This window comes from Podarcis muralis, chromosome 3 (genome assembly GCF_964188315.1).
Source record: "Podarcis muralis chromosome 3, rPodMur119.hap1.1, whole genome shotgun sequence".
NCBI lineage: Eukaryota > Metazoa > Chordata > Lepidosauria > Squamata > Lacertidae > Podarcis > Podarcis muralis.
The window spans coordinates 73,986,623-74,011,161 of record NC_135657.1 but is presented as its reverse complement, the minus strand read 5'-3'; the positions used below and the strand labels follow the sequence as shown (position 1 = coordinate 74,011,161).

Below are 24,539 nucleotides of genomic sequence, written 5' to 3'. Positions count from 1 at the left end.
ACGTATCCATTCCAAATGCTGATATGATGGTGGGTGGTCCTTCTTTGAGGCAGAAAGTGGCCACCTACAAGAGAAGACCTTAATTGGAGGACGGGAACAAGAAAGAAAGCAGCGTCTTGAAGAAAAATCATCCAATACTACTCTTGGGTTTTCAATGAAAAAGAGTTAACTTCAGCATATGTTTTGGTTCAAAGGAAATAAAATATGTTAAACATACACATGGGCACTGATATTAGGTCAAACTGAAATACAGTGGAAATGGCTGGTTTATACTGTAGATATAGGTGGAGGGGAAACAGCCTTATATTGAACCAGATCCATGCTCCCTCTAGCTGAATATTGTCTACACTGACAAGCAGTGGCCTTCAATTATTCAGATGGGGTCTCCTACCCCTACTTGGAGACAAAAGAGATTGAAACTGGGAGCTTTTTCCTGAAAAAAATGTGCTCTACCACTGGGTTACAGCCCCAGACCAAAGCATGCACAACTGAATGATATACAATGGTCTCTTAAGTGCAGCAACAGTGATTGCATTTAGCTATCAGGAATGTTGCTTTTATCCCAGAGGGATGGAAGCTAAAGAGGGATGAGATGAAAGAAAAAGAGATGAAGTGAATTAACTGATCATCAATATTTTCTCCGTTGTCCTGCACACAGCAACCATGTATAAGCTCTAAATAACAAAACAAGGGTCTTCCAAAACTGGGACATTGAGTTTCTACGTGCAATTGGGGCTTGGCTCCAACATTCCTCAAATAAAAATAGGGACATTTCACACTCCCCTGCAACTGACCCTCCTTGACCCCCCCCCCATTTTTTGGTATCCTCTCCGCAGAACATTTCCTATCAGAAGAATAATTCCAATGGCAGGGTTTATTTCTGAGTAGACCTGCATAGGATTGGTAACTCTAATTTGAGGTATCCATGGTGAAAATTGGAGCAGGATAGTATTTATCCTGGGGTCATTGTAAGCTGTTCTATCTCCATGCACTGAGAGAAGACAACCTTTAACAGAAAAAAGGCAATAGTAGGTGGCATGGTGGAGCAGCAGTGCTTACCCAAAATCCCCGCAGCTAAACCACTGCTTCTTACTTGGAGGAGTAAGAGCAAGGTGGCAGGAAGTTGGTATGGTGCAAATGCACTGGCAGAACCAATATGGTGTTCTTGTCAGTATGCTTGCACTATGCCTACTTCTCTGCCTATCCCCATCTACTTTCCACTATGCAGCAGTGACTCAACTATCATGAGGGTCATCACCCTACTACTCTACCTGCTATTAAAAAAGGAAGTTGTCCACTCTGCTTTTAATGGATGATCTTTGGACATGCCTCTTTTTCTTCCCTGAAGAAAACACATCTGTTTAGTGACTATATTACATATTCTATAAAAGGTTGTGAAATTGAAGTCTAAAATACTCCAAAACATTATTCTTTACTACACAGTATTCCAGTGTGTACCATTATTTTAAGAACTGACTGGTAAGATTGGGAAGAATGCTTTCAGTGTTAATAGTGCATCTTGTTTCCAAGGTAACTAAAGAACATTATCATTCAGTCTCCCTTTCTCTTACATAGAACATTGGTGTATGAGCTCTGGACCTGATCCTATAAACACACTTTGAAGATAATTTGCTCTAGTCAAACAAAGTGTTCCATTTGAAATCAATGGGTTTATGTGAGATTATTTAACTCACGATATTGAGTGAGATATATAGTGAAAATATATATATTGTGAGAATAGAAAACATATAATGTGATCAAAACTATTCCTTTCTCTAATATGAAAAGGAAGAGTGTGTTAGCTTGAAAGTAATGTAACTTGAGTCTCTGGCAGAATCATTATTTATCTGAACTGTTGGGGTTTCTTAAGAGTAAAGGGTCACCATGACATGTTGATCACTGCTTGTGTTGATGTCTAACCACCAATGTCACTTGCAGAAACAGTCGTAATGATGCTGTGCTTTGCAGAGAACTCTGTGCATGCTTTGATCTGCACATCACATTTCTTTGACTGGTATGCTAAAATTCAGTGTGTAGAGTTCTGTGGGTGCTGTTGAGTAGAAGTTCACATAGAATCATAGAATTGTAGAGTTGGAAGGGACATTGAGGATCATTTAGTCCAACCCCCTGCAGTGCAGGAATATGCAGCCATCCCATATGGGGTTCAAACCTGTAGCCTTGGCATTATCATGCTCTAATCAACTGAGCTGTCCAAACATGAACAGCAGTTAGCATACTAGACTTCTTCTGACAATGGTTTGAAGCTAGTCTGTGCAAAGGACTCCTGAATCTCAAGATTTTAACACAAGGTGAGCCCAAATTTTGCCTGGACTTGTATTGGCTCGTATCGGTGTTTGCTAATCACCACTGCTGCCAACCTGGAAGCTGCTGTTTGCTTCTCTGGAACTGTAGCACACAGGTGCTGCTAGTGGGCTTCCCACGGAAGGAATTCAGTGTTGTTCTGAATCATTTCATCAGGACAAGCCTTTTGGTTTGACAGATGGAATGATCACCCCTCTCCTCTCCTGTGTGCTGCTCTGGGCTCCTAACTACTCCGGGGGGGGGGGGTGCAGGAGGGAGAGAGAGGGGGGAAAGCTTCACTGTGCAAGGAGAAGTCCATACCCAGGGCTTCTTCAAATACAACTCATTAGTTGCATCCTGCCCCTGTGGTATCTGGTTTGCCACTGTGCGAATGTACCAAACAAACAGTGGAGCAGTGATAGCAGCAGCAAGATCTGTAAAGCTCTTCTTTTCTTCCTTGTTCTCACCCTGGAGAATTATGCTTCCATTTTCCTGACAGTTAGAATTCTACAGCAACAGGGGAAAGCTTTCCCCCAAGGGAAAAACACCTCTGGGAAAAGCTTTAGAAATAAAAATGTCTTCAGTAGGTGTCCTGACAATGCTGGTCCTTCAGGACTCCTGAGGCCAGGGAGGCAGACAAGAGCCATCAGATAGAGAGGGAGAGGAAGGCATTGTTGCTGCCTACACTGCCTTGCTTTCAGATATGTTCTGGAGAAGGGATGGGGTAGGCAAATCCATGGGATGGGTGGGAACTGAGGGAAAGTGGCTTGCATGTTTGTGATCCAATGAGGAGGCCCAAATAGTTTAGAGGGTTTTTCCTCCCCCCCCCCAACAGATAAGGAAAGAACAGCTAAAAACACACACATAGAAACTGACATGAGCCAAGGGAAATTCACCTATTGCTAGTTTTAAGATGTTGTTACCTGATCTAGAAGGGTGAAGTGTAGCTGCATGGTGCAAAAATGGAGTCCAGTACCACCTTTGAGACATGCAACTACAGTCGTACCTTGGAAGTCGATCAGAATCCGTTCTGGAAGTCTGTTCGACTTCCTAAATGTTCAGAAACCAAAGCATGGCTTCTGATTGGCTGAAGGAAGCTCCTGCAACCAATGGGAGTCCGCAGAAGCCCTGTCAGATATTTGGCTTCCAAAAATAGTTCGCAGACTGGAACAGTCACTTCTGGGTTGTGACGTTCGGGAGCCAAAACGTTTGAGAACTCAACTGTTCAAAAACCAAGGTACAACTGTATTCATGTTTACTTGGAATCCCCTCTGACTTGAATGGCCTTTATTTAAAGGTAAATGAGCAATGCAGAATTGTTTGTTGCTACAGAATTTTTTATAGGTGACAACCTATATCACCAGATGCTATAGCGATCCTAAACTTATTTAAGCACAGTGCATAAAATAAATCTATCTATCCCGAGGAGAGTAATGATCATTTAATTTTTTACGTCCATTTGAATATCCACACTGACAATAACCCAATGTCCTCTGCTATGACTTCAGAGTCTGTTGTAGATATGTTGGAGCATGCCCTACTGAGCATTTATTTTATAGGATATCAAAGCCTCAGGCTGAGCAAGGCAGCTATAATTTCCCCAGATTATAATCTCATCATGCGCTTACATTTTTGTAAAAGTTCTAAATTATCCTTCCAGAGCTAAGCAACCTTGATTTTAAGGTAGAAATTTAAGCACACATTTTCTTGTCCCACCGACTGAAATAAATGTGGCTTAAAATACTTAGCATAATTTTTCTCAGTTCTTCTATCAATACTTCCAAATTCACTTCCCTCAAATCTGTAGTGCCTTTATCAGAATCCTGCTACATGATATTGCCTTGAGCATCCAAATGGGTTAGGTGATTTTTAAAAGTGCACCCCATGAGCTGAAAATTAATATTAAAGTGATAAATCACCCCACTTTAAAAATAGTTATATTTGCCACTTCAGTCATATTCGGAAAATTAAGTGTGCATTTAAAAAAATATTAATGTTCAATGACTTGCTGATGCTCATGTTTTGGTCCCAGTTGAGATGGACTGCAGTGGTGAAAATAAAATATCTGTGCTCGTTTAATTGTACCCCAGGGTGGAGTTTTGAATGTGTCAAGAAGTGAGAGAACACCAGCTTTAATAAGCATACAATGCAATTTAACACTTCATAAAACAGTAAAATTTAATCCCAGACCAGGAGATTTATTAAATCTCACTCAGCAAAGTGGGATGTGGGATGGATTGAGGCAGTGAGAATTAAGAGAAATTATTTCAGGGGCTATATACTTTATTGCCTGACTGAGGTGCAGGGCGACTAGTTTCTTTCGACTGGTTTTATTTTTAATTTCACACAACTCTTCCTAATTGCTATTAAACGAGAGTGTGTTTCAGAAGCAAAAGAAATATGTTATTCCTGATGCTTTCTTCCTGGGTGCACTCTTGTTTTGTTGTTGTTTAATTAGAAATTAGATATTTAAGCATGGTGCAGCAGAAGAATCTACACATCATTAGGGGAGTAATGGTCATTTTTACACTTTTCATTCCCATTCAGATATCTGTGCTGAAGTTAATTTGAAAACCACTCTTATGCACTACCAAAACATCTGAGAAGACCCTGAATGGAACAAATACTGTATTTTTCGCTCTATAAGACGCACCAGACCACAAGGTGCACCTAGTTTTTGGAGTAGGAAAACAAGAACAAAAATATTCTGAATCTCAGAAGCCAGAACAGCAAGAGGGATCGTTGCGCAGCAAAAGCAGCGATCCCTCTTGCTGTTCTGGCTTCTGGGATAGCTGCGCAGCCTGCATTCGCTTTATAAGACGCACACACATTTCCCCTTACTTTTTAGGAAGGAAAAAGTGAGTCTTATAGAGCAAAAAATACAGTAATTTCAGATTCTCTCTCCCTCTCTCTCTCTCTCTTTCTGCATGAGTTTTTAGCACGCTTTTCAACTGGGGTAGTGCTGGGGCTGCTTAGTGCTGCTCTGTAGGACACAGCTAACAAGGAGCATTTTCTTGCTTTAATAGACTTCATTAAGAACCCTCCCACAACCCTTCTAAAATCAGACTATTGGGCTAGCAGAGCTGTGTCGCTTTGTTTTACACTAGCAGTTGTGTAGTACAGCGCTGGGTATACTACAGTACTTCAGTAGACACGTTACACCATTGTTGCTGAACAAGAGTGTTTCAGTGGATGTGATAAAGGGACGAGCAATTCCTCCTACCAATTAAAGAAGACTGCAATATCTCGATACTAGAGTTAACTGTTGCTGCTTTATCAGATAGCTAACATTGGATACAGCAGGTACACTTTTAAAAGCTTTGAGCTGCAGACAGGAAGTAACAGATTGTATATAACAGCATGAAAAAAATGACTGCTTCGTGACTAAATAGCGTACAGATGTGATACATAAATAAAATGTGAAAGGGTAGCAACTGCACCAGTTCTGTTCTGCAGGGAGTACGCAAGGAAAACTACCCAAGCTGCTACAAACAGCATCAGGATTTGACTCTTAAAATATTATTTTCTGAACAGCAGTATTAACTGTCAGAGCCAAGAAAATGCCAACATTTATAAATAGATTTCATAGTGACTTTATATGCATCAGCCTATCTTTGACAGATCGATCCCCTTAGTTCATATCCTATAATTTTAATGTCAGCTTGATACTGTTTTCGGAACAAACAGGACACCTTTCAAGGTAAATAACAGACAGCTTTAATAACAAGGACCCTTGAAACGTGGGTGGCCCACCTGAAATAACTGCTGTGTGTTGTCAGATTTTTCTCTGCCCTTCAAGTTCCCTATTCCTACTTAAAGTGATTATGTAAACAGAAGCAGTCTGTGGCTGTGAAAAAGACAATTGGAAACTCACTTATTGTTTGTATTGGGGGCAAGGAGGCTATCATCATAACATTTAAAATTGTGCTTTTTTTTGGCTAATACTTTAGAACAATAAATGCATAACTATTATGCATTCTGTGACATCAAGGATGAACTTTAGCATCGTAGATATCACAGATCACATCCTAGTTCTTTTTGGATATTGTCTGGGATGTGAAAAGTGGCAGGCCATACAATGATCCTCCTCCCTCACCCCAATTCGAAGCCAAACACCATTTTTTTTGAAACTTTGTTTGCAGTGCTTTAGAAGATTAACATTAGACCTCTGTAAAACACTCCAGAATGGAAGCTTCCATATCATCATCATCATCATCATCATTTTATTTGATAGATTGCCTTTCCATATTTAAAACCATGCTCAAAGCAGTTTACAACATGAAAACATTTACAAGATTATAAACATAACAAAATAAATTTTATAAATCATAAAGTGCACAACCAGATTGAAAAATTTTCTCATAAATCATAGTAGGATCTAAAAATAAAGTTACAAAAAATTACTATCAATAACAGCAAGCTTAATTTAAGGTTTAAGAGAGCCAGTGTGGTGTAGTGGTTAAGAGCGGTAGTCTCATAATCTGGGGAACCGGGTTCGCGTCTCCGCTCCTCCACCTGCAGCTGCTGGGTGATCTTGGGCTAGTCACACTTCTTTGAAGTCTCTCAGCCTCACTCACCTGACAGAGTGTTTGTTGTGGGGGAGGAAGGGAAAGGAGAATGTTAGCCACTTTGAGACTCCTTAAAGGGAGTGAAAGGAGGGATATCAAATCCAACTCTTCCCTCCTCCTCCTCCTCCTCCTCCTTCTTCTTCTATGAAGTAAAAAAACAAACAGCCAGCAATGCAGCCTGCTCGAAAATGAGGAGTAAATTGGAAAGGAGCTGGAGCTCAAGATGAAGGAGGTGGAAATGACTAAGAACCCATAATGAGACAGTGTGATAAATCCAAAAGCCGCTAGCTTCAATACATCATCCCCCTCCAAATGTCTGAGTAAAGAGATGCATTTTAGCCAGTGCTGAAAGGAAGCAACTTCAGTGCCAAAGATGGGATGCTACCACTGAGAAGGCCATTTCCTGCATCATCACACCATGTACATGATGTGGGGATGAGAAAAAGGTCCTCTCCTGCTGACCTTAAAGCCTAGGCAGGTTGTATAGAGTGAGGCGTACCTCCAAATATTTAGGGCTAAGTCATTTAATGCTTTGTAAATCAAAATTGGCACTTTGAATTGGGCTCGGAACCATACAAGTAGGTCAACTTAATATTTTATTTTTTAATTGCGACTGATATTCAGTGTTGCAAAAGGTCTTAAGGTGATAAAAGTATCAGAATGAGATGTTCTGAACTGGCTGGCTGTGTCAATGGTGTGTGTGAAATAGCTAGCTGGAATGGGGTGATTCCATTTCAGGCAATCTAGAAATACCGAATGGTGAGAAGGCAGACCAAAATACGTTACCATTTTCTAATTCATTAGGTCAGTTGTGGTCATTCACAACTGGTGAAATTTAAGTGTTAAAATCCAAATTATTTTGTACCTAAAATGCAGTTTCCCCCTGCTTAGAGAGTTAGAGAAATTAGACGATCAATCACTTAAAAAATAATTGGTGGTCTATTTTCTTCTCTTCTCTGTGGAAAATTTCTCTTGCTGTTTTCCCCACAGTTACCTTGGAAACCACTACTAGTAGACATTTGCATAGAAATAAGAGTCTTGAGGTTGGTGTCCTAAGAGCTACAGGCAGGAATACCCTTGTTTTGGAAAGTGTTTACTTCCAAAATGTAAGGAAACCCCCTTTATTACTGGTTCTGGCTAGAGGCAAGTGAGTGGTCTATAACAGAAACAAGTGCAATATTGCTGTGAAACCACTGGAGGCAGGACTAGAACTGTACAGCAGGGCTGGAGAAGTTTTGGAGCTCAAGATGTTGTTTGACTTCAGTTCCCACCATCCCAGATCACTGGTCATGCTGATTAGGGTTGATGGAGGTTGGAGTGCAACCACAACTGGAGAGACACAGGTTCTCACTGCTGCTTTAGGTTGGCCTATATCAGTTGACCTCTGATGCCTAGAGAATAGCCCTATTCTCCAGACCAAGTGCCCTGATGCACCACTCTACATAATGGGCTCTGGATAAAACATAGTGACCGCCTTGGAATCCTTTTCCTGTATTTCTGTTTTATTGTGCTTTTGAAAATGTTTTTGTCGGTCTTTGGACCAAAAAAAAAAAAGAATGTACAGTGGTACCTTGGTTTGCAAACAGTCTGGTTTGCATTCGTTTTGGATTACAAACACGTCAAACCTGGAAGTGTATGTCCCGGTTTGCAAACTTTTTTTGGATTACAATCCTTTTTTTTTTTTTATTACGAACAAATTTTTTTTGGAGGCCCCATTGGCAAAAGCGCGCCTTTGATTACAACCTGTTTTGGTTTACAAACGGACCTCCGGAACGGATTATGGTTGTAAACCAAGGTACCACTGTATGTAGCCCTATTCAGCTATTCTCCCTCACACAATTGACAATCTTGTGAGAGGTGCAGTCCTGCCATACTCACTGACCCCAATCACCAACGTTGTGTCACCATCACGGTGGTTCCCTGAGTGACCAGGGTTCCATGTCACAAGGGGATCATATACATGCAGAACAGCATCTCCTCCATAGTTAATTTTATCTATGGTTTCTCCCGAGCTTCCTCAACCTCGGCCCTCCAGATGTTTTGAGACTACAATTCCCATCATCCCTGACCACTGATCCTGCTAGCTAGGGATCATGGGAGTTGTAGGGCAAAAAACATCTGGAGGGCCGAGGTTGAGGAAGCCTGAGCTAGGCTCTTCCCCTCACTTGATTGTCATGATCAGCTCTCCCTCACATGTTTAACAGTCCGTTCATGATATTTGTTTCCTTCCCCCTTTTGTTACAGTACAGCTAGTGGGGTAGGGAGAAAATTAATGGCCCTGGCCTCTCTAAAGAAAGCAGGATGGATGGTGTCAGCTTTTAGCCTACCTTGAACTGCTGAGTAGAGGAGCTCAGTAAAGAAGGCATGAACAATTAAAGAAGCTGCATTTCTTCACAAAGAAAGAGAAGCCATAATTTGCAGAGAGCAGCTAACTCTCTGGAATGTCTTCCACAAAGAGCTCTGCCAGGTCCCAACACTGGATTCCTTGCAGGCATCAGGTCTAAGTCTGGCTCTTCCATTAAGCCTTTGAGCTAAACCAACCTTGCTATATTTGAAGGGGGGGGCACTGACCCGGCACTGTTAGTTATTAATAATCTTCCTGATATATTATTAATAATGGATTATTTCCAGTTGGGAATGGGAAATCGCCAAAAATTGGGTGGTGAAAGGAGACCTTATGTAAGCTGCTACTATGTGATATAGGGCATATTCCCCACCCAAACCAGCCTTGTGTTAACTATGCCTTTTCCATTCAACAGTGTTTAGCTTTTAATCTTTACATACGCTTCAGGTTACATACAGTTCAGGTTACAGACTCTGCTAACCCAGAAATATCACCTCCGGTTAAGAACTTTGCTTCAGGATGAGAACTGAAATTGTGCAGCGGCAGCGTGGTGGCAGCGGGAGGCCCCATTAGCTAAAGTGGTGCTTCAGGTTAAGAACGGACCTCCAGAACGAATCAAGTTCTTAAGCCGAGATACCACTGTACTTTGTTCCAAGTTTGCTGCTTCTATACATTCCTACTTCATTCTTTAACACATCATTTCCTGCTAAATTGTCAACCTGTCGGTTAATTTATGATTAAAATGCTTCATTCATATTCTTGAGGATACTAATGTCAGTGGTTCTTATCAAAGAATATAGAAGTGGATTCACACAACTATTTCCTCTTCCTCAGTGTCATAACATATTGCAATCATGGGTTATTATGTTTTTGGTACTTTTTTGAGTTGTTTTTTTTTAATATGTTGTCTACTTGTGATGAGACTGAATCACTGCAGTGTTGGATAATTAAACTGCTCTTGAACTTGGATTTTAATCTGAAGCAGAAAAGTATTCTGCTTTATGCTGTTGTTACCCTTTATTTCCAAAACTAGATTGACACTGAAACAACCAAACTATTTCCTGATTATGTGGGAGTGCCCTTGACTCATTTTCAGGCCAACCATTCGGGCTCAGACTATAGTATTAGATAGTACTATAAATAGTACTATAAAAAGACTATAGTGCTAGATAGAACCAGTCTTAGGTGAATGCAGAATAAATAAATGGAGTGTTCATGCCAATTACACAAAGTCAGTGTATGTTAACATATTTATAGATTTATCTCTGTAAATTTAGATTTAGCACAATATATTTTGCTGCTGCAGGAATAGGAGCAAATTATCTCCCCCCTCTCCAAGTTTGAGTATATCAAATTATCTTGGTATGTGAGGCAGAAAATCTTCCAAGTGTCCCTCTCTCTGTCCCTTGCAATAAAAATATCATAATAATGAACAGACTGTGCCTCTGCTTGATTTTGGGGTTGTTGTTTTTTACTTTCAGCACCTTCTGCCAGGTAGGTCACCCAGGTCACCAGACATAGGCTGAGAGCTCCTCTCATCCTCTTTAGCTGATGTTTCTCTGAATTCCCCTACTCCAGATTATATACATCCCAAATTACTTTATTTGCCAACTACCAATGAAAGGAATTGCAATCTTTTTGTTATATCAACATTTTTAGTTTCCAGCAAGGCCACAGTTTATATATATATATCTTTATATATATATATATATCTTACAATAAGAAGATACAACCATGCTTTCTAGGGATTATTTATACATGAAGCCATCATCCTCAATATGCTCCTTTAAATCCTGACAATTGGCTGTACGGGCTGGGGCTGATGGGAGTTGTGATTCAACAGTATGAGGAAGGCACCCTATTTCCCAGTCCTGCTTTAAGTGTTGAGGGAGATGTTTAGTTGATCTGCTCCTCACTTACTTCTTGATCTTGGAATCAGGAGAGGGCAAGATTCATCCCTTTCAGTTGTGCTGAATATCTGAGGGTGCAACACAAATATGGGAAACATCCCCACCCACCCTCCTGCCCCATACAGGAATGGAAGAATCCGAGTGCTGTTCTGGGCTTTGTGATGGAGGCCCTCAGAATGCTTCTGCAGACAGTGTTAAGACAAGTTCCAATGTAATTCTTCCCTTTTTGCTCTGGAATAGCTGGTTTCAAACCTATTTATGTACACCTGGAATAAGGTCCACTGGAGAGCAAACTGATATGCATAGAATTGCACAAAACACAAGTTTTGGCTTCACTGTCAAGACCAGCCAAAATCTGTGAAATCCCAAACCTTCCAAAATCTTTTTGCGTGCTTTGTTGTGCAGATTATCAGTACCAGAATGGCTTGATTCTTGGGAATCAATATTGGATTAATAAACATAAATGCTAAGGAGAACCTAAATTATTGAAGTCATCTATCCCATTGACAGAAGAGTTTAACCAGAAGCTTTGTTAAATTATTACCCTGATGGCTATAAATAGGCCATGGGACCATTTTTTATGCTCATGACCATACGTCTCAGGAGAGTTTGATTAATGAAAATATTAATTAACTAAAATAATCACATTTGCCTATTCACATTTTAATTGAAAACTGATAGGGGGTTTTTGAACCTGCATTCCAGCTATTTCTTAATCATCTCTTGCCTGAACAATGGACTGTTTTTCTATATTGATAATTCAGTAACACAGAATTTATAGATTATGGTTTGAAAGAATCTGGGATTTGTGATGGTGAGAGCTAATGTAGGATTTTCTCTCTGATGAATAGCATTTCTTTTGAAGTATTAAAAGAAGAAAAGATTTTAGCTTGAAAGAAGTGTTCATCCTAAATTAATGTCATGCACAGATTTTTTTGGATATTTTCAATAGAAATCTCAAAACCCAGTATACATTTCCAGCATTTTTTTAACAGCATTGACACTTCACATCTCTGGAAACGCAAGGAATCAACTGCAGAGTTATTTAGCTAATGGGGGAAAGTAATAATGCCTGGATGAGGCTTTAAAATACAGGGTCTGGTTTTGAAACCGGCTCTTTTCTGGTGAGAGTGGCAGCAAAGTAATATAATCAGATGTCACTTTTTTAAGAGGGGAGAGAACCAATGAGGGCCCCAGAAATGATTGGGTTGGACCAGTGGTTCCCAAACCTTTTCAGCCCAGCATCCATTGGTTCCATAAATTCATCCTCAGTGCTCTCTACCCTACTCAATAAAAAGCATTGTTCAAAATAGCAGTTTGAATGACCCACTAAGGAAGATAATAACACAATAAAATTCAAAACAGCAACAATTAATTCCACATTTGTTTAAAATCCAGTTAAAACTATATAGTTTAATTGATTCAACAAAATCGATGAACTTGATCCACTGATGCCAGCTTCTCAAAGCCTGCCCCCTGCCACCTCCTTGCTTCTTAAAGGTAAAGGAAAAGGTACCCCTGCCCGTACGGGCCAGTCGTATCCGACTCTAGGGTTGCATGCTCATCTCACTTAAGAGGCCGGGGGCCAGCGCTGTCTGGAGACACTTCCGGGTCACGTGGCCAGCGCGACAAAGCTGCTCTGGCGAGCCGGCACCAGTGCAGCACACGGAAACGCCGTTTACCTTCCTGCTATAAAGCGGTACCTATTTATCTACTTGCACTTAGGGGTGCTTTCGAACTGCTAGGTGGGCAGGAGCTGTGACCGAAAGACGGGAGCTCACCCCGCCACGGGGATTCGAACCGCCGACCATGCGATCGGCAAGCCCTAGGCGCTGAGGTTTTACCCACAGCGCCACCCGCATCCCTTGCTTCTTAGTGCCCCCTAAATGAATCTCACCAGCCCCAGAGAGCAGTAACACCCACTTTGGGATCCACTGGGCTAGACTAAGCTCTTGGCCAGCCGCTTTGCTATTCAAGCACCCTGTCTGGTACTGCTTCTCCGAAATTGGTGTCTGATTGGCTGAGCCACTGAGTGCCACACTTGCCCTGAGGTAGAATTTATTTAAATTAAAGTGCAGGCGGCTAGGGCCTAGGGGATGGAGTCAGCTGATGAACTCTGCAGTGCAATACTGTGGTCCAGCCTTGTACGCTTCTCTAGCCAGTCAGGAAAGAAGGAAACGAGCACTACTATCGATATTTGTTTTTAAAAGGAAATAAAGAAGAGCTGAACAGCAGCAGGGAGGAATGGAAGTCATCTTGCTTGGGAGCCTATCAAATGTGGCAGCACTTCAGTTTCTCTACCATAACTCATACATCAGTCTTTTTGCTTTTAAACAATTTAAATGGGATAGCAATCCATGTTCTACATTTAATTCAGTATCTACAAAACAAAGAAACAAAGGAAGAAGCACAAAACACAGAAACCTCTTCCTTGCTAAATTCATTTCCATTTCTGTGCCTAATTTTATTAGCTTTGTTTGAAAACAGGTACAATGTTTAGTTGAATTGTGAATTAGACTTTTGGTTTAATGCAATTTGACTTTAGTTGGTGGTGTTTTATTTCTGTTTCAGAATAAACATATAAGTTGTGCTGAATATTGTTGTTTCTTTTGTTTCTTTTTCATTAAACAGTTGAAAGATGTGATGAGAACTTGTCAATACTCTGGTTTTCTGGAGACTTCTTGTGCAATTGTTACAGTTCCAGGACTTTCATTTTGCATAATTTCATTTATTTCTGGCCTTTATCATTCTCCAAAAAGGTGCAATTCTTTGTTCTCCTTAAAATCTCAAAGAGTTATTTATTAATTGTGGGCTATTTAGAACAAAAAATTGTGTCAAATCTTTTGGAATCAAGAGGAGTCAAGGACAGTGTGATGACTTCTGGTGTGATCACGATAATAAAATGAACATTAGGTAGTAGCTTTGCTATAGCTCTTCAGACAATTAGTAGGAATATGAGTATTCTTCAATTCTAATTGGGTATGGAATGTAGTATTAGCTACAAAATTCTGAGAATCTTACTTTGATTTAAAGAATCAGTTTTGTAGTCCTTATGGTTAAGAAGATTTAAAAAGCGAAGTCATGGGAGGGTATGCATGAATAATATTTCTGCTCAATATTTCAGTGTACTTCATTGTTCTTTCTCATTACTAACAAGCCTAATAATAATAATAATAATAATAATAATAATAATAATAGATTAAAAGCACAATGGTTTGATTTGCATAATCTATACCAATTTTAGAACTCAGATTTTCTTGCCCAGAATTTAGACTAAATTTTCTTTTAGCATACACTGTACATATCCTTGAATATTGGTTTCTATTGGGTACCTGGAATTGTTAGAACATACAGCTTAGGAAAGTAGTTAGAAATAAGGTGATGATATAGATTTATGGGATGGTCCTGGAACATTCCTTTTTGTCAGACGGGTATGCTCTGCTTTTTGTTTTATGGCTTCTCTGGGAAAAAGAGTGCTGCCTAGGCTTTAACTTGCATGCAGTGCTGCTGCCAGAATCTTAACTTCTACGAAACAGCTTCAACATGTCATGCTAGGTTTCAGGAGATGTATAGGCTCCCACAAAGGTATCAAATTAGCCTTAAAAGCACTTTGAGTTATAAGTCAGAGAACAATTTGGGAACTCTGATGTTTTGACTGAAGTTAAAACCTGAGCACAGCACTAGATGCCTTAGAAACTACGTGATGCTGTTCTACAAGCTATTTCAAGCCTGAGATTTATCACCTTTTTGGTTTTGAAATGCCACTGCAGGAAGCTCATTTTCATCCAAACTTAAATTCTTTCTTTAGCATCAACTTACGGTCTATAACAATAGAGAGCACTTTTGCATTTTTATGTTTTGTTTTATTGTAAGCTGAGTTTGGGATTCATCTGCATGAAAGGAACTATAGACATTCATTCTCTATTGTGTTGCGTTATGACAAATGCAGCCATCACTAGGCTCCACATTGTTAATGAACTTATTTCACAGCTCACTAAGTATGTCCATGAGGCGGCACAACAAGCCCGTTTTCCGAACAACTGGTTTGGAGTTCATATCTTCTCACCTAGTCTGCAAAGCTGACTTCTTATAAGAACACAAGAAGAGCTCTCCTAGATAAGGACAAGAGCTCATCTTGTCCAGCATTCTGATCTCGGATGCCTATTGGAAGCTCACAGTGGTTGCTTGCTTCTTCTCTGGTGGGCGGTGGTTGAGGACCTCTGTTCGCCATCCCCCTGGCAGCTAGGGCCCACATGTCTTGCCAGTCATTAGGGAAACTACCCCGCCAGCAGAATCAAGGAGTGGGGATCCCCCACCAAAATACCAGCTTCAAATAGGCCAATCAGAGGCCCCACTAAATGGGCAGTGCCTTGCCAGCCAGCCGGTCTAATAGAAGCTCACAAACAGGACCTGAGTACAACAGCACTCTCCTCATGGGATTTTCCTGAAACTGGTATTCAGAGGCATACTGTCTCCATCAATGGTAGCTTTAATTTGTATAATCTTTCTTTTGAAGCCGTCCAAATTGGTCGCCATCACGGCATCTTGTGGGAGTAAATCCCATATGAGTTGTGTCCTCTAGGGAAAAAATAGTTCTTCTCCCACACCCAAACTCAGAAATCCATTAAACACTTCAACATACTGTATATATTTTTTGGAATATTAACCCAACCCTATCATTCATTCATTATCTATCTATCTATCTATCTATCTATCTATCTATCTATTATTTATTTATTTATTTATTTATTTATTTATTTATTTATTTATTTATTTCCTGCCCTTCACCCTAAGGTCCCAGGACAGGTGAAAACGTTATTAAGAACAGTTTAAAACAAGTTACAGATAGGTAACCGTGTTGGTCTGCCATAGTCAAAACAAAAAAAATTCCTTCCAGTAGCACCTTAAAGACCAACTAAGTTAGTTCTTGGTATGAGTATCTGAAGAAGTGTGCATGCACACGAAAGCTCATACCAAGAACCAACTTAGTTGGTCTTTAAGGTGCTACTGGAAGGAATTTTTTTAGTTTAAAACAACTTATGGATAGAGGCTTCCTGTCATCTGTTGAAGTAAAAGGTTTCTTATAAGTATAGTTCATTCTTTTTACAGTATATACCCCGGAGTATTCACAAACAATTTGTGCATGTGAATATTTGTTTATTAGGGATACACTTGGGATTTGGATGACTCCCGAGGTGAACTGAGGTGCTCTGGATCTATTTTGGGCTTGTCAGAGGCACAGAGAAGACCTCTGCAAGACAGCTTGAATCTTTAGCAGGCAATCTTTAGACATGTTTCTTTAAAATGCTGCAGACAACTGTCTGCTGAAAGCAGAAATAATGGCTTTAAGATTTCCATAATGCCATAACTTTAGAGTGGACTGATGGGGGGAGAGTGTTGGGAAGAGAGGGGAGGGAACACTTAATGGTGACCAGTCATAAGCTTGTAATCAGGGAGAAAAAATAATAATTTATCCTTAAAATAAAACCTCTTTAGTTCTTCCTCCCCTAATCAACTTTAAAGTTGGCTAGCACAAAAGCCCCTCTACTCACTTGTTGTTGTCTTCTTGTTCAGTGGCACCTCTCTCATGTCTGCAGTTTTCCAACCATTGCCCCCAAAACATTAAAGGAAGAAGCAATAATTAAAAACTTCCATAGATACTAGTTCATTATTGTGAAGGCCTGTCTAAACAGGACAGTTTTCAGAAGATGCATGAAAGTAGGCAGGGATGGTTCCTTGTGGTGTTGTGCACACTCCTAACGTTTATGTACACTTATTGCTTCAGATGTGTAGGGCGCACTGGATCACCATTTTGAGCTTTTCTAGCATGAGGCAATGGGCATATTACACTGCCAGACTGGCTGTCGAAAAATGCATGTCTTATTACATTATAATAACGTGTGTGCAGCAGAAACGGTTGCTCTACTATACAGTGGTACCTCGGGTTAAGAACTTAATTCGTTCTGGAGGTCCGTTTTCAACCTGAAACAGTTCTTAACTTGAGGTAACACTTTAGCTAATGGGGCCTCCTGCTGCCGCTGTGCCACCACCGTGCGATTTCTGTTCTCATCCTGAGGTAAAGTTCTTAACTCGAGGTACTACTTCCGGGTTAGCAGAGTCTGTAACCCGAAACGTCTGTAACCTGAATCGTCTGTAACCCAAGGTACCACTGTACTAACTTGGGACTTTATATATGCACACTCTTTTATTTGGGAAGTGGTAGGCTGAAATAAATATGGATACTTTGTGTTGTAATTTAGAGGAGAAATTGATTATGTCAACTTTGGGTAATGAAAGTAGTTGAATAAAGCATTGTTCATTTCTGTCCTGAGCATTTTTTTTTAAAAAAAACACCTGTTCTTTTACACAGTAACAGAGAACGGTATGTGTGTTGTAATTTGCCCCTCACAGAGCTACAATTGCCAGCGCTCTTAACAAACTATCGTTCCCAGTGTTCTTTTTCCCTGGGGAGGGGGGACATGTTTTAAAGGTGCTCTCAGTATATGATGTGTATGCAGCTTTTGTTCAATAAGCCCTTGTTGTTGTTGTTGCCTCGAAACAGAGGTGGGAGAATGTGTGTCTTTCTCTTTCCTTGTCTGTTGACAAGCTGGACTATTTTCACAGTGGTGTTTGTGCTCTCATTGCAGACGGATGCAGCTTTGATGTATGATGCCGTTCATGTGGTGTCGGTGGCTGTCCAGCAGTTCCCACAGATGACTGTCAGTTCGTTGCAGTGTAATCGGCACAAACCATGGCGCTTTGGGACCCGCTTCATGAATCTCATTAAAGAGGTACGTCACTAACCAAATGTGACTTGTCTTGCCTCCCCCTATCTTCCCTCTGCGAAAGTTCAGATCTGAAGGTCCTTTGGCTTTGAAATTCTAGTCAAATACACCTTTTGCTAACAATATGCACTGAAATGTTTAACGTGGGGAAGAGGTACAATGATCCGAATAATAAACAAATAAAATGAATCATTTTGCTAGGCAACATCCTCTGTTCTGTTGGGTAAATGATCATAACAATTTAAAATATAAGAACTATGTGCTGTATTTTTAGGCTGGCCTACACTCCTTTCATGCCAAATTTTGTGAAATCCTTTTCACTATATCAGATATGTCCATAGTATGCTCTCTGCTTTACCAAAGGATTTGTTATACTTTAGTGACATTCACATTTTATGAACCTATTAGTTTCTTCTCATGTTATACTTAATAAGTCTTTTTTATTTTAATTGTGTAAAAAGAACATATTTGGATAATGTAAAGATAAATGCTCTTGATTTCTTAGCAAATAACATTGTGGAATTGTCGGTGTCAGGATAGACAACATGGTGCCCTGCAGGTGTTCTTGGACTACAACTCCCATCAGCCATAGCCAGCACGGCCAGAAGGTTAGAGATGATGGGAGTTATAGTCCAGCAATCTCTGGGAGATACATATTGGCTGCACCTTGCAAAATAGCAAAGGTGAAACAAAAATATGTACCCACTAAAGAGAAAATTTTAAAAAATTAAATGTCAGCCTTTTATCAACCTAGCAAGATGAATTTTGTGTGTGTGGAAAAGGAAGGCAATTAAGAAATTGTATGCAGAGATTAAGGAAAAGTTTGTTTAATTATCAAAAGAATGCTGGGAATCCAAGAAATATGCTTAAAAAACCCTCTGGCCAGAAGGAAAATCATTTAAACTTAATGAATAATTAATATTTCCATTTTGGCAGACATTAATTTATTCATTCTTTCCTTCACTCTCTCTTACTGCTTACATATGAAATTTATTATTATTTTTCTGTTTTCATAGGCTCATTGGGAAGGCCTCACTGGCAGGATAACCTTCAACAAAACCAATGGCTTAAGGACAGATTTTGACTTAGATGTAATTAGCTTGAAGGAGGAAGGCCTTGAAAAGGTACTTAAGATACTATTTACTTATAACTGATATATCATTTCAAAATACTACTCTTTTCCATTTATACTTAGTGGTAGAATTTGAGCTAAGTTTGAACTACATTGTGTGTGACAGAATATTGGACTTAGCTTTAATAAAGAACATCACAAAAATCATTTACTTCTATGGGGTTGTAATATTCTACTCAGAATAGAGCCATTGAAATGAATAGATATGACTAACTTAGCTTCATTAATTTCAATGGGTCTACTCTGAGTATAACTTAGTTTAATACAACCGCTATGACTGATGCCCAAATGCAAAGTAGGATGTTGTTATTATTGGTCTGCTTGGTTTGTTTGCTGCCTGGCGCTATAATATAGACTTGGGTCCAAAGTATTCTGTTACTTTTTTCACATACCCGAGGAAACCTTTAATGTGGTTAATGAGAACAGCTCTCCTGGTCACCTGGCGAACCTCTTTTGAAACTGATGAGAGTTACAAAAGCAGCATGTGATAAAGTATGAGAAACTTCTGTTCAGAATTTTAGGGTGATATTCAAGATTAGTGATACTCAGAGGAGATCCATGGAACTCAATGGGCATGTAATGTAAATTGGATATCACCCATAAAGATTTTTTAAAAATCCATTGGGCACACTGAAATCTCTGACGAGTCCCTGTAATAGCTCTTTGCACCTAAGGCAGCATATGCCATAAATCAAGCAACAAGCCATACTCTGTGTTTGTGTGTGTGTGTGCCGTGTGTTTGAACAAAGAACCACTTCAAGCAAGAAGAGATGGGGATTTGATCTTAAAAAACAAAGGCACATGTTTCATTTAGAAACGGTGATGGCCTTTGCCCGGTGTCTTCTCGCCAATAATATGCTGTTTGGATGACTGTGTGATTCTTTCACTTTCTACATCAGTACTCATTCCTGGTGGTAGCTATTGGCTTATATTCTCCATGTTGTGTAGAAGAATGATAGAATGTGATCTGTACTACATATTCACAGATGGTAAGGAGAAGGAGAAAGAGGCCTGCAGGGCAGGGAGTAAGTCCCCCAGACAAGATGGTCTTTATATAGTACATAGATGTTCAACATGCCCTGCTATGTAGCATGAAGCTTACCTCTATACCAGGCTTCCTCAACCTCGCCCTCCAGATGTTTTTGGCCTACAACTCCCATGATCCCTAGCTAGCAGGACCAGTGGTCAGGGATGATGGGAATTGTAGTCTCAAAACATCTGGAGGGCCAAGGTTGAGGAAACCTGCTGTATACTGTTGTAATCTAGAATTATCTGCTTCCTTGTACTTTTAGCTCCTGCTTTTTCTTTGTGATATACATTTAATTCACTCTACCTTTGTCCAATACTCCGCCATTGTTTCTGCCACTGTCTTTTCCTAGTTTCACCACCTATGTTCAGGAATGTTTTTCATCTATGAAATGTCGGAGGCTGTTAAGATTTGAGCTAGCACATGGGTTTGATTGCAGCACATGTTTTGGCTAGAGGGACTTGTTTTCTAGCTTCCAGTTGAGCACATATTATCAAACCTATTCAGTTTTTTAAAAGCAGCTTTAGAATTAAAACATTTGTGCCGAGCAAATTGACTGCAGCAGATTTGATGCCAAGGTTAATCTTACACTTAAACTTTCATTCATGGAGAAATAGCTTTTAGTGGAACATTATTATGCTGCCTTACTGGTTAACAATAGCGGTGAATTAGGATCCATGGCATAATATCCTGGAGCTCCGCTCACACCTCTCCTGGAACATCAAGAGATAATGTGCTCAGTAGCACACCTGCCAAGCACATGTATGTGCTCTTCTGAAAATACTTCTTAAACCATTTTTAAAAGGCAAATAAAGCATACTAATGGATACTAGTTAATTAAAATAAGTGATTTCTGTTTTTTTTTAAAAAAAATCCTCAGACCTTATGGGCCTAAGCAAATAAAATTCAGCACACAAAGGAAACATATTTTAATTATACTACTTTGAAACCATTAAGTATTTCATTCATTTATTACCAACAGTAGCCCTCTCCTAGCATTCTGCAACAGTGTATAATAAACAGCAGGAATGAGTATGCTAGCTCTGCTCACTTGTTCACCCTGCTGAAGTTAAGTGAAAAGTTAAACATTTCCATTTTCAGTTGCAAATTAAAAAGAGAATGTTATAAAGGAAGTTGATTTGTGAAAATTTATAAATCTTGCTGAATTTTCATTTTCAATTGCAATGGGCAAGTTTACCATAAACCCACAAAGGTACTGTACTCTTGTTTACTGAGACCTTGCCCTGCTTTGCTTAAAAACAGTTAAATTTGCCATACAGTTTTCAGAATAATGATTTGCCAAACCTGTGTTAGATCAGGGAACATAGCACTACTTTCAAAATGTCCAGAATTTGGAAATAATTTTTATCACAAAATCCCAATGGCATAAATCCCTTGATAGGCTTATAACTGTTTACATTAAGGATATCTTATTTACTCTTACTTAATCTTCTGGGGCCTGTACATTTTTTATCAGCATATATGACTGCCACTCTTACTGGGATCAGTGTCTTTCTCTCTTTGTGCTTGTTCCCTTTCCTGTAGCCAGCTTGGCTGCCCTGTCAATGCCAACATGAACTAAGAAACTCTGCAGGGAATTGTAGGTCTTAAGTGACAATGTTTCATAGGAAGACATGCTGCTCTCTGTCCCTCAAACAAGAAGTCCTAAAGCACCCCTCTCCAATCTGGTGCTGGCCAGATGTTGTTGGATAACAACTTTGATCAGATCCAGCTAGCATTGCCAATGGGCAGGGGTAATGAGAATTTGATTCCCAACATCTGGAGCACTCCAGGTTAGCAAAGGCTGTCCTAGAGCATCAACAAACAATTATTGTTGCTCCGTGCAGAGTTCTAGAGGCGAGCTGTATCAGAAAACCCTGCGGAAGCCAGATTTCAAAAATTAAAGATTGACAGTTGAAAATTTTCACTAGTTAAAATACTAAAAGCTAGCAATTTCTTTTAGGGACGCGGGTGACACTGTGAGTTAAACCACAGAGCCTAGGACTTGCTGATCAGAAGGTCAGCGGTTCGAATCCCCGCGACGGGATGAGCTCCCGTTGTTCAGTCCCTGCTCCTGCCAACCTAGCAGTTTGAAAGCACGTCAAAGTGCAAGTAGATAAATAGGTACCGCTCCGGCGGGAAGGTAAACAGTGTTTCCGTGTGCTCCTGTGGTTCGCCAGAAGCTGCTTAGTCATGCTGGTCACATGACCCAGAAGCTGTCTGTGGACAAACGCCGGCTCCCTCGGCCTATAGAACGAGATGAGCGCGCAACCCCAGAGTCGGTCACGACTGGACCTAATGGTCAGGAGTCCCTTTACCTTTACCTAGCAATTTCTTTTAACTTGTTATCTAGTTAATTCCTGGTGTGTATCAGATGTGGCAGCCAGGAATCTATCCACGCTTGGAACAATCTACTGTTGTAACATGACAGAGAGGTATTGGAGTTCCTACTTGAAAAAACTTCCTTGAATTTGGGTAATGGCCATGATGTTTCCACTGACCTCTGAAAATGTTAACCATGCTTGTAGAATGCAACATGTATTTGCTATATAACAATGGAAATTTCATAGTATTGGAAGAGAAAAGGACGGATCCATTTAAAGCAGAGGAAAGCAGGTGCATTGTAAATATACGTTCAGTGAGCTATCAGTCTGCAGATGTGTACTTTTCTTGGAGGATAGATGTTTAGGTGGAAAATTAAGCACTCAGTACTCTGAACACCATTTTTTGCTTTGCGAGACACATTTTGAAGCACAGTGAATAATATTTTAAGCAAGCTGCTTTTTCACAAATGGTAGCAGATATTGGACCAGAGGTGAATTATAAGTGTTAGCAGATTTCTTTTTTATCTTATATTGTTCTGTCCTAGTGGCCTGAAAAGAACTCATATAAGTGCACATGCTGTTTTATAGATTGGAACTTGGGATCCTGCAAGTGGACTTAACATGACCGAGAACCAGAAAGGAAAACCAGCAAACATTACTGATTCCTTATCTAATCGTTCCCTAACTGTAACCACCATCTTGGTAAGTAATCATATGTGCAATTGTTTTTTTGAAATTCAGCTGAACGTTAAAACTGTGAAGAAAAGGCATATTACGTACAAAGCAATGACCAGTATGCAAATGTCTTTTACATTTATTTAGCAATTACGGTATAATGAATGATCTGAAATGTTAATTTAGTTATGGGGTTTTTATGATAATGGCAATTCATTTTAAGTGCTATGATCTCAGCTGACTAATCATTTAGCGTTCTTATGGTTCCTTAACATTTTAAAGTTTAGGCAAAAGCTACCATTGTCGGTTTGGAGAAAGTAATATACATAGTGTGTGTGTGTGTGTGTGTGTGTGTGTGTGTGTGTGAGAGAGAGAGAGAGAGACAATGCATGGTTTAGACTGAACTTAAAATCAATTCATCACCAGGATATTCTTTCCAAAAGCAATAGTGAGACTTTTCAGCACCATCCTACATAACCTATGATTAATCCCCCCCCCCCCATATGTGCTCTTTTCCATTGTGGGGAAAATGCCTATTACTCTCTTAAGAAAAAGAAGAATGCTGAACTCCCTTCCCCCCATTTTAGCTCTCATTTTAAGCAAATAATAATAATAATAATAATAATAATAATAATAATAATAATAATAATAGTAGTAGTAGTAGTAGTAGTAGTAGTAGTAAGCTTGTATCAGTAAAGCTTCTTAGTCCTGATACTTTTAATTGCCCTCAGGGCAGGGATAAAGTAATGCAATATGTCTATTTGAGAACAGAAGATTTAATTATCAGCATGAAATATCTTAGACAAGTCTCTTGCATCTCAATACTTTGCCAGATTAGCTTTTCCAGCACAATCCTTAAAAAAGAAAACTACAGTAGGAGCATAAGACAGAGTCCAGCCCACTTTGGCAGATAAAGAGGGAACCACAAAAGGCTCTTCAGCACCATAAACCATGAAGCGTCTGAGGAAGTTAGCTCTGTGCAAAGTTCTTTGCATTTTGTTGTTGTTTGCTAAAGAGTTTTGGCAGGGTGGAGGCTTATATGATGACAGTGAAGGAAAAACTGTGTGCACGAGATGGCATTCTTCTGGCTCTGAATCATGGCTTTCAATTGTTGCTTAACTACTAATAGCTTCACTTCTATCATCTTTGCTGAGCAGCCTAAAATGGAACACCCCTTCATTTTTCATTCTACAGTGCTTTCTAATTTAGAAAAGCATTGGCAGAGGAGCTCAGTTCTGTATTCTGACCGACTAGAATAAAGCTCTCTAGGATAACTGGGTTGGGGGGTGGGGAACCTCAAATCAAATGTGTTTCAGCTAATACTCACCACTTTTCTAGTTAGATCCTTTTCAGACACCACAAGACCCATTCCAAAGTAACCAAAAGGGTACAGAGGATTGTAAGGGTTATTATTTGTATTTCTGCTGTTTCTGCTTTAGCTAGTTTCACAGGGGTACTCTCAAACAAAAATAT

General features: G+C 39.8%; 1 protein-coding gene across 2 annotated transcripts in view; it reads left to right on the top strand.

Annotated features, from left to right (window-relative positions):
- GRIK2 (glutamate ionotropic receptor kainate type subunit 2) overlaps positions 1-24,539 on the top strand; it is a 433,821-nt gene that overhangs the window by 224,744 nt on the left and 184,538 nt on the right. For both annotated transcript variants that reach the window (XM_077926142.1, XM_077926141.1), the window contains exons 8-10: positions 17,771-17,914; positions 18,925-19,032; positions 22,980-23,093. In XM_077926142.1, coding sequence (XP_077782268.1) covers positions 17,771-17,914; positions 18,925-19,032; positions 22,980-23,093 — 366 coding nt within the window. The remainder of the gene's footprint in view (positions 1-17,770; positions 17,915-18,924; positions 19,033-22,979; positions 23,094-24,539) is intronic.